We start from the raw sequence: 11,856 nt of genomic DNA on the forward strand, positions 1-11,856 counted from the left end.
CTCTCATACTTTGGACATATTGTCCGGAGGAAACAATCGTTGGAGAAGGATGTCATGCTGGGTAAGGTGGAGGGTCAGAGATGGATTGGCCAGGTGGCATCATTGATGGACTCAAGTAGTGAGGTTTGCCCAGGATCGGACATTGTTTAGTTTTGCTGTGCATGGGGTCGCTATGAGTTGGTTCCGACTCGATGGCACCTGACAACAACAACATAGTGACCCTGCATAGAGTTTCCGAGGCTGTAAATCTTTATGGGAGCAGAAACCCTCTTCTTTCTCATGTGGGACAGCTGATAGTTTCAAACTGCTGAACTTGAAGTTAGCAGCCTGACTCACAACCATCATTATGCTACCAGAGCTCCTTAATGAAAATACTAGATGTAGAGAAACTAAATGTTTACTGAGCTAATAAGGAAATTCACTGCTAAGCCTTGGTCTAAAGTAAGAATATATATGTTATGGCTCCTTTAAAGATATGACTTACTTATTTTAAAATGATCCATACATGAAGATGATCTTAATCATCTGAAGTAGAATATGACATGCAAGTGCTGTATTTAATTTTACTTATTTATACATTTTATCTTTTATGATGTCAGGGAAAAATAAAAAAGGTTAAGCAATAGAGGAGGAAGCCACCGGGTTGGCAAGCTCCCGCGTCTTGACAATTGTAGAGAAAAGAAAAATTATGGCACTGTGATCAGTCCAGTGTGGAGCGTGTGGGTTCTGATGACAGGCTAGCTTCCCTGAGACAACCAGGCTGAGCCAGCATGAACTGAGGTCAGTGGTTATTAATCATCTGTCAAAGTTTGCAGGGCTTTATCAGAAAATTATAGTTATAAGTACATTTATATCTCACAAATATATGACAAAGCTGCAAAGGACTTAAGCCCTAACACAATCTGCAATGACATTAAAAAAGAAAAACAAAACAAAACAAAAACAAAACCCTAACACAGATAAGGGATAAACCAAAAGCAAACACTTGAGAAAATCATGTCATTCATTATTGGTTGGGCATCTTAGAATTATTTTCTCTATTGTTTGTTTCCATAAACATTCCAAACCTTAGAGAGCCTCTGACTACATTCCCTCCTCCCTCTAATTTCCTAATGAGTTACAAAAATAGCAAGGATAATCATCCTTTGAAATGAAAGACTGGTTCTCGACTCCATCCATATAAACAGACAGCCAGAGTGTAATCAGAGTTTAGTTCATAAAAACCAGTCCTGGGCAAAAAATATCTTGAGTTGCTCTGAAGACTCCAAATAAACATACAAACAGTGGTGCCTAAAGGACAGCTCTAAACCCTGCAAACCAATAGATGGCATTGAAAAATGAATGGCTCCAGGCTGCAAATGGCATCCATTTTGCTGTTTGGCAGCATGTAAGTTTACAAGCTAGGAAACATTTCTCAACATGAATGAACTGTGAAATTGTTTCCTCCCACCCAACACTCCACTAAATTATATTAGATTATGTTTGCCATTTCTGCACCTTGTAAGAGGCAGTGCTAGTTGACAATGGAGGCAACGGCCCCTGTTTCTGAGATGGGGTTTAAAATACGAGTCAGGAAGCTGGTAAGCAGTAATGGGAAACATCACATCCATGTCTAACAATGCGAGTAGAAACAGCTTTGTTTTCATTCTAATCACACAAAGGAATATGATGTGGTGAACCGTATACATTTTAATCCCTAAACTGTGAAAACTTCTCAGGAAAACAATTAGTGTTCTATCCCACCTCATTCTAATGCCAGGCAATGCCCTGTGAGTGCAAGTGAATTATTTTACTGCTAGGGGTGTGGGGAAAAAAAGAACATATGCAACATGAACTGTTTTAGTTATTTCCATTCTAGAATCAACTCTTCAAAATCCAAATTTACCTGCTTTGTGGATTGTGTACTATCTTTAAATCTTAATCCATATAAAACTAAGAAGGTTCATTATTTTGCAGAACTAAAACTCTTGCAAGAATAAAATGTAAATGAAAGACTCTGGGGATATTAGTTGTTCTGTTACATTAATGAAGCTAATTGAAAGCTGGCTCTCAAATATGTACATATGTGGGTATGAGGATGTATAATTAAAATACCTTAGGTCTCCAGAGTAGCTGCTAACATTTCACGAAAGCTCAGCATGGCCATTTCACTTCTAAAATGGACATTATCCTGGACTCTGATAATGAACTTGCATGCATACACATCCTTGCCCACTTTGTGATCCTGTGGATTACTCTGAATAGAATACATTTAATTCAGGATATCAGAAGAACACCTGTTACTCATATATTCTGTTCAGAGTCTTCATATGCTGACCTTTCTATCCAGGACTCATGTTGCATGCTTGTTTATCCAAGAGAGTAGACTTTGAGAGTCTTCTTTTTTATTTTCCATTCCTTACATTTTTTCATCAATATCTTTAACTTTAAACTATCAATATCCTTTAACCTTGCTGCTGTGTGTTATGCACTGGACTGCAATTTCAGTTTGAATGACAAGGTTGGTGCTTCAAGCTCACCAGCGGCTCCTCAGAAACCCTAAACAGGGTCATTATGGGTTGGAACCAAGGCTCCTCAGAAACTCTAAACAGGGTCATTATGGGTTGGAACCAACTTGATGCCACTTAACAACAACAACAATACTTTAACTTTAAAGTTTAATTAGAAAGTTCTATATATTAAGGTCATAAATCAGGTGATATTATTTGTAGCAGTATGGCGCTGTGGTATAAGCACTGGACCACAAGGATGGTTTGAACTACAAGGATGGTGTTTCAAATCTACCAGCCACTCCTCAGAAACCCTGTACAGGGTCACTAATGAGTCCGAACCAACTCAAAGGCATTTAGCAACAACAAATATATATCGAAATCTTAAGAATAAGAACTTTCAATTTTAAGTTATATCATGTGTATTGCATGATTTAATTTACCCTATTTTTATATGAGTCAGAACTGACTCAACGGCACTTAACAACAACAACATTTTTATATGATGTATGTTGTTGTTGTTAAGTGCTGACAAGTCAGTTCTGATTCACAGTGACCCTGCATATAGGATTCCTGAGGAGTGGCTAGAAAGCTTGAAGTACCGACCTTATGACTCAAACTGACTTTGAGGTTCAGCGCATTAACCCCCAGCATCACATAATTTTCTGAAACAATAAACGCCTTCCTGCCAATTCTCTTCACTGCTGGATTTATGAACCAAGAGTCAGACATGAAATCTGCAGGTTTTCTAAAGAGTTATAGAGTAATTTTTTAGGAAACTGGTAGATAATTGGTTGGCAAATAAGGTTGATAAAATTTTATTCCTGACTTTAAACTTGACTTTTATTTCAATAAGTGAATATGTTACTTAATTTTTCCTAAATTCATGAACATTTAACGTATTGTATAAAATACACTATTTAAAACCTATTGCCTCCGAGTTGATTCTGACTCACAGTGACCCTACAGGACAAAGAACTTCCCTATTGGGTTTCTGAGACTGTAAGTCTTCATGCAGCAGACTGCAGAATCTTTCTCCCACAGAGCAGCTGGTGGGGTGGAAAGCCTTGTGATAAGCAGAGAAATGCTTAGCCCACTGAGTCACTAGGGCTCAGTTTATTGTGGTGAAAAATCTTAGATTCTATCTTTGAAAAGAAAAATTTAAGAATATTTAAAGTCTCATACTACCATCTCTAACTTACCCACTCATTTATTCGTCTATCCAATATTTATGATGAATGTTTTCCATGGAGGGCAATGGGACAGAAGTAAATAGTGTGACCCTTAGAGGATGGGACTGGGTTTATATGTAAAGGCTATAGAGAATCTTCATCAAAGTCACAGAATCATAAAGCTGGAAGCGACTTCACAGAGTATGTAACTCAAGCCCTTTATGTTATAGAGAAGGGTATGCATATAATTAAATGAGGCTGAGAGGTTGAGAGACCTGTTTAAGATCAATGATTGGCAGACTTAGGAAGGGAATTTAGTAGGCCCTTTTCTCCCTTCTCTGAAATAGAGAACTCCACTTTCAAGCATATCTTGCTATCACTATCATTTGCCCAGACTTCAAATTCTGAATTATTATGAGAGAGCAAAGTTGGATTTCTAGTTACTGATATATATTAAAATAAATTTTTCAGTAAATTTAGAAGAATAGCAAGATAACAGGAAGAAATATCCATATTATCAAGAGATAATTCGTTTTAAGAATGTTAAAACACCTGTTTTTATACACATTGAAATTACAGCCTGTTGGAACACCTTATTAAGGAGCCCTGGTGGTGCAGTGGTTAAGCAGTTCTATGTTAACCAAAAGGTTGGTGGTTCAAACCTACCAGCTGTTCAGTGGGAAAAAGACATGGCAGTCTGTTTTGAAACTATTATAGTCTTGTGAGTCCTAGGGGGCAATCATTAAGAGTCAGAATCGACTTGACACCAGTGGGTTTATTATATCTCCTTATCATAGTTAACCTCAGAGTCAGCAGTTCGAAACTACCAGCTGTTCAGCAGGAGAAGGATGAGGCTTTCTGCTCCCATAAAGATTTACAGCCTTGGAAACCCTGTACAAGGTTGCTATGAGTCGGAACTGACTCCACGGCACATAACAACAACAATGATAGCTACAGTTTAGAAGAGATTACTAGTACAGAATGATGACCCCATGCTACATAATAAATACTATACCCTCTAGTTAGAGATACGATGCTATTTGTGGTCAGCTCCTACTCATAGCAATGCTATGTACAGCAGAACAAAATCCCACCTGGTCCTGTGCTAACCTCACAATTGCTGTTACATTAGAGTCCATTGTTGCTGCTACTGTGACAATCCATACCATTAATGGTCTTTCTCTTTTTCGCTCACCTTCCACTTTACTAAACATGGCATCTTTTTACAGGAACTGGTCCCTCCTGATAATACGTCCGATGTATGAGAGATGAAGTCTAATCATCTTGGCTTCTAAGGAGCATTCTGGTTTTACTTCTTATAACACAAATTTGTTTGTTCTTCTGGTACTCCATGGTAACTTCAAATATTCTTCTCCAACGACATTAACTCAAATTCAGCAGTTCTTCTAAAGTCTTCCTTATTCATTGTCCAACTTTCACATGCAGATGAGACTACTGAAAATGTCATGGCTTGGGTCAGGTACACTTTAGTCCTCAAAAATTGACATCTTTTACACTGTAATACTCAAATTGACACTCTGAAATCGATCAAACACAAAATGTATTGATAATTACTGATGACTGGAATGCAGAGGTTGGAAGATAAGAGGAAGGATCTGTAGTTCGGAAATATGGCTTTGGTTATAGAAATGATGCTGGAGATCGCATGATAAAATTCTGCAAGACCAATGACTTATTCAAACAACTTTTTAAAACAATGTAAAAGGTGATTATACACATGGACCTCACCAGATGGAATATGCAGGAATCAAATTTATTATGGGATGAGACAGTGGAAAAACTCAGTATCATATGCCAAAACAAGGCCAAGGGCTGACTATGGAACCGTCAGTACTCATAGGCAAGTTCAGACTGAACCTGAAGAAAATTGAAGCAAGCACTCGAGAGCTTAAGATAATTAAAAACGGCAATAACAGTACATTGACAGGGAACTGCCAGAAACTCAAGCCACATGAGAAGAGGATGTAGAACTAGGGCTATCATTGCTGACATCAGATACAACTTGGCTGAAAGCAAGAGAATTCCACAAAGATGTTTACTTGTGTCTTATCAACTATACAAAACCTTTTGACTTTGTGGATTATGGCAAGATATGGATTAACACTGCAAAGAATGTGCATTCCAGAACTGCACTCATAAAGAACCTGTACATACATCAACAGGCAGTCGTCCAAAAAGAACCAGAGGACACTAAATGGTTTAAAAGCAGGAAAAGTATGTACCAGGACTGTAAACTTTCACAATACTTATTCAATCTGTATGCTGGGCACATAATCTGAGAAGCTGGTTTATATGAAGAAGAACATGACATCAAGATTGGAAGAAGACTCATTCACAATCTGCAATATGCAGATAATACACCCTTACTTGCTGGAAACGAAGAGGAGTTAAAATACTTACTGATGAAGACCAAGGGCCACAGTCTTCAACATGGATTATCCCTCAACATAAAGAAAACAAAAATACTGACAACTGAGCCAATAAATAACATCATGATAAATGGAGAAAAGATTGAAGTCATCATAGACTTCATTTTGTTTGGATACACAATCAACACTTATGGACACAGCAGTCAAGAAATCAAATGACTTACTTCATTAGGCAAATCTGTTGCACAAGACTACTTTAAAGTGTTCAAAAGCAAAGATAACAGTGTGAGGACTAAAGTGTGCAGGACCCAAGCCATGGTATTTTCTATAGTCTCATATGCATGTGAAGGCTGGATAATGAATAAGAAAGACTTCAAAAGAATTGATGCATTTGAGGTACTATTAGAGAAGAATACTGAAGTAGCGTAGACTGCCAGGAACAATCAAATCTGTGTTGGAAGAAGTACAGCCAGAATGTTCCTTAGAAGCCAGGATTGCAAGACTTCCTCCTCATACTTCAGGTATGTTATCAGAAGGGACCAGTCCTGGTAAAGTGGTGGGTCAGGAAAAAAACAGAAGACCCCAATGAGATGGAGTGGCCCAGTGGCAGCAACAGTGGGCTCAACTGTTATACCAATTGTGAGGACGGTGCAGCACCAGGCAGTGTTTCGTTCTGCTGTGCACAGGGTCACTGTGACTCAAAACAACAACAACAACAATAGATATAAGGGGACACATTGGCTATGTAAGATAAACACTGGGATTTGTACCACAAGGTTGGTAGTTCGAGCCCACCACTGGCTTCATGGGGGGAAAAAAATGACCCTTTCTGCTCCTGAAATGATTTATAGCCTAAAAATCAGGGTTGCTATGAGTTAGAGCCAATTCGACAGTATTTAACAACAGCAAAATAGAGGAAAATAAAGAAAACAGAATAACTCTGAGTTAAATCTGCCCAAAGTTTCATAGGTACTAAGAGTGTCTTTGAGTCAGTTCCAAATGATAGCGACCCCGAATAGGGTTACTGCCGACCTTGCAGTCCAAATTGACCTTGTGGTTCAGTACATTATTCCATAGTGCCACACCAGGACTCCAGTGAGAGGTAGTGGTGCTATTTAACCCTAGACAGCTAGTTAACACAGGAGCTTGGGCTGCACAGTGGTTAAGTGCTCCACTGCTAACTGAAATGTTGTTCGTTGTAACCTATTAGCTTCTCCACAGGAGAAAGATGTGACAATATGCTTACTTTGGAAATCCTGTGGGGCAGTTCTACTCTGTCCTCTAGGCTCTCTGTGAGTTGGAATCGACTTAACAACAGGCTAGCCTGTTAGCTAGGAGTCCTTGGTTATACACAAAGGGTTATGGGCTCAATTACTAGCCTAATGGTTGGTTGTCAGTTCAAACTCACCCAGGAGCTCCTAAGAAGCTAGGCTTGTTGATCAGCTTCTAAGAGGTCACAGTCTTGAAAACGCTATGCAACACAGCTCTACTCCATTCATATAGGGTCGCCATGAATTGGATTCGATTAGACTTCTGGTATGATGCTACAGGATCAGCACTGGACTGAAAACCACAAGGTCAGCAGTTCAGACACACTATCTGCTTGGACAGCCTATTCAGGGTCGCTATGAGTCAGAACTGATTCAACAGCACTTAACAATAACAACAACTGGGCAAATATTGAATGATGCAAGAAACATCAAAGAAGACAGAAGGAGTTCACAGAATCACTGTGGCAAAAGGAAATGGTCAATGTTTAGTCTTTTCAAAAGGTATCAAATGATCAACAGCCAATGGTACTGAAGGAAGAAGTCCAATGTGCACTAAAGGCATTGGCAAAGAACAAGGCTCCAGGAATTGATGGAATACAAATTGAAATATTTCAACAAACTGATGCAGCACTGGAGGCACTCACTCATCTGTGCCAAGAAATTTGGAAGGCAGTTACCTGGTCAACTGATTGGAAGAGATCCATATTCGTATCCATTCCAAAGAGAGGTGACCCAACAACAACAGAAGGCCACTAACAATAACTTGCCTGTTAACTACCACACCACAGACTGAGATGGGAAGAGTCGATTGAACTAAGACTTCAAAGAAGAAACACTGCAAGTGCTTTAGAAGTTTTCAGAAACAAGTTCATGAAATCAAAATGCACATTCAGTCTTCTAATAGATGTATTTTTCAAAAACCATTTAGATTATTAATGTTTCTTACCGGGGGTTAGAAGGAGAAGGTGGATTCATTTCTTTTTGATAGTGACGACCTTGGTTGACAGGCTGTAAGAGACAATGAAAAACATTTGTGAGGTACTAATGCTGCACAAAAGGAGCCTTGGTGGCAGAGTGGCTAAAGCGCTCTATTTCTAAATGAAAGGTAGTTGGTTTGAATCTACCAGTTGCTCTTTGGAAGAAAGATGTGGCAGTCTGTTTCCATAAAGCTCACAGCCTTGAAATCCTGTAGGGCAGCTCTACTCTGTCTATATCTATAGGGTTGTTATGAGGGGGAATTGGCTCAATGGCAGCGGGATTACTGCAGTATAACACTCTTTACAGATACTTTTATACAAACCAGGGCTTCAAACTGGTTCAGTCATGGCCAATGAACTGATGGGAACAGACCCAAATAAAAAAATTTGGATGAAGCAGAGCAATAATTGGAACAGGAACAATTGTAGGTCACAGCCCTGGAATGGAAGACTCAGAAGAGGCACAGTGAATCCTTTCAGAAGTCGGGGGTGTTACTGTCAGGACTGTGAACAGTAACATATTTTCATCTTTGAGCAGGACACCGTTGTTGCTGAGCCTTCTGGTCAAGAGATTTGGTTGCTATGCAGTGAGCACACTACTCTTGTTTTCTAAGAGTGAGATTAAGTTTTAGCAGAGCATTGGCCTACAATTTTTTCCTGTTCTGTTTATTAATCTGGCTACTCACATTATATAAACTTGAGTTCATTCTGGTTTTGCTTCATTGGGCATAAATGAACCAGAAAGACTTGATACAAAACAGCTCTTATTACTGTACCCTTTTCCTGAGGAACAATTTGCAAGAAGGGACTGGGCTGTTTGGGAGATCTAGCAAATAAGAGGGGGTAAATGAGAAAACAGAGTCCTGCTGGGGCACTATAGCATAAGCACTGACTGGAAGGCTGGTTTGCACCACAAGTGTTTCTGAGCAGTAGCCGGTCACTCCTCAGAAATCCTATACAGGGTAACAATGAGTAAGAACCAATTCCACGGCACTTAACAACAACAACAAATAAGGAAACATGGGTTATTTTAATGACCAATCACTAGACTCAATAGCATCTCTGACGTAATTAAAAGTCATGCATTGGGATCTTCCTCCTTGTGATGTGGTACTGAAGGATAAGCACTGGACTGTAAGATCGGTCTGAATGGCAAAGACAGCAGTTCAGACTCAGCAGTTACTCTTTGGCAACACTACACAGAGTTGTTGTGAGTCAGAAGCAACTTAATGGCACTAACAGCAACAGCAACCATTGGTGGAGATTTCCAGCTACGGCAAAACAACACATGGCATTTCACGGAACCAATGCTGCATAGCAAACATCAACAATAATTCAGAGACCCAGAGATTCATATGTCTCTTCTATTATCATTGAGAATTACACATATATATCTTAGATCAAGATGGTAATGTCCCCAAAGTGCATAATAAAATGTCAACATTAATCAATAAACTGAAATAGGTGATTGTTAATGTTGTTGTTATGCGCCGTTGACTGGTTCCAACCCTGTATAGGGTTTTCGAGGTGATACCAACCATTAAAAATATGTTGATATCACCTTTTTCAATTTATTCTCCCCAATAAGAAACCTTTAAGGTGTTGTCTATTTCAAAACACAGCTAAATAACTACCTCCCATGTAGCCTTAAACACTTGTCTCCAGCAGAACTTAATCTTTTTTCCTTTGTTTCATCATGGGAGAAACTTTCAACACATCTGAAACAGATTCTCTTTTAGAAAAACAGCTCACAGTATTTTTTCTATTTCATTAACAATGATGTATTTCTAATATGAAAATATTTTCTAAATTCTCATTTTTAATTCTATTTATTATTAATTGGAATGTGGTATACAATTTGAAATTATATTCAAAGGATGTAAGTTACTTGTGACTTCTCTACCTAATGGAGTTGATAGTAAGGCTTTCTCACCCATAATATGGGCCACACAGTGCAGACTCTTAACAGGCAAAAGCAGAGTAGCATTCCTGTCTGTGTCTGCTGAGCACATATTCCTTATTTCCCTCATATTCCTTATTTAATGAGCCCTAAAATATTAATGATGTGGGTGATGGGAATTCTTCAGAGTAAACTGTATTCCTTTATAAATAATCTCTTGGAAGTGTTTCTTTAATTTAAATCAAACACCCTGTCTGATAATCATAGTCACTTAGCTTGACTACCTGTGATGCATCATGAATTTCAATGCACTCAGATACTTTGGTAATTGAACCAATATCAATGCATCACCATTTCAGTAATAAGAAACAACAGCTGGGAGAACAGTGGAAGGAAAAACATGTCATAAGACATATTTGATCTCACTAGAGAAATAAGACTTTCAGTAATTTGCAAGTGAAATTTAGTTCTATGATTTTGCCTTTATTATTTCATAGCAAAAAGAAAATTAGCAAGCAAAGGGCCTAGCAGGTTCTCTAGACCAACTCACACTGGTGCAGAAATACTCCTGATAATAAGTTCATTGGTATTCGTTCAGTATATCAGCTGTGCTCAGACCTCCAGTGAATGGCCCTCCGTCTATTTACTTTCAGAGGCATTTCCATAACTCTGTAAGCTTCACAGTCCTGATATTTGACCAAATTTCCATTTTCTTAACATTATACCATTAATTCTACTTCTACCCATCGAGGTCTATTTTTTTTCCCCCCAAATGACTCTCTTCATCCCTTGGAAAATACAGTGTCTATAGACTCCTACTTTGTCATGCTGTCCTTAGTCAGTCTATACACACTGGTGTCTTTCAACCTTTGATTGTGTTTGCTTAAAGCAGATTCAATGATACAATGGGTAAAAAAAATTAACAAAATAAAATATTCATACTGTACTCATTTTTACAGGCTAGAAAAGAAACAACAAATGGAAACTTTTCAAAGTAGTAAGGACTGTTGAGGAGTCCTGGCGTGGAACTGTGTGCTAATGCGCTGGACTGCAAAGTCAGTTTGATCCACGAGGTTGGTTCAAGCTCACCAGCTGCTCCTTGGAAACCCTATACAGGATCAGTACCTGGTGGCACTTAACAACAACAATAAGGACTACTGACCACCGCTTGTCAGTTTGTCATACTATGGTTGCTTGCATGTTGTGATGCTGGAAACTATGCAATCTGTTTTTAAAATATCAGTAGAATCACCAACAGTGGGCAGGTTTCTGCTGAACTTCCAGACGAAGACATACTAGGACATACATATTAGACAGACTAAGACAGACTTAGACAGAACTACTTCTGAATGTTTAACCCCTGAAAATCTTATGAATAACAAGAAAACACTGTCCGAGACAGTGCCAGAAGACGAGCCCCTCTGCTTGGAAGGCACTCGAAATATAACTGGGGAAGAGCTTCCTCCTCAAAGTAGTGTTGATCATGGTGACATAAATGGAATACAGCTTTTGGGACCTTCATTTGCTGATGGGGTACAACACATAAAGAGGAGAAGCAGCTGCAAACATCCATCGGAATATGGAATGTACGAAGTATTGTTGTTGTTAAGTGCCATCGAGTCGGTTCCGACCCATAGCGACCCTGTACAGGGTTTCC

General features: G+C 38.9%; 1 protein-coding gene across 1 annotated transcript in view; it reads right to left on the reverse strand.

The window, feature by feature from the left end:
- LOC102834024 (chromosome unknown open reading frame, human C3orf67) overlaps positions 1-11,856 on the reverse strand; it is a 443,079-nt gene that overhangs the window by 87,284 nt on the left and 343,939 nt on the right. The window contains exon 14 of the mRNA XM_006862094.1: positions 8,269-8,330. Coding sequence (XP_006862156.1) covers positions 8,269-8,330 — 62 coding nt within the window. The remainder of the gene's footprint in view (positions 1-8,268; positions 8,331-11,856) is intronic.

Source organism: Chrysochloris asiatica, unplaced genomic scaffold (assembly GCF_000296735.1).
Source record: "Chrysochloris asiatica unplaced genomic scaffold, ChrAsi1.0 scaffold00046, whole genome shotgun sequence".
Classification (NCBI taxonomy): domain Eukaryota; kingdom Metazoa; phylum Chordata; class Mammalia; order Afrosoricida; family Chrysochloridae; genus Chrysochloris; species Chrysochloris asiatica.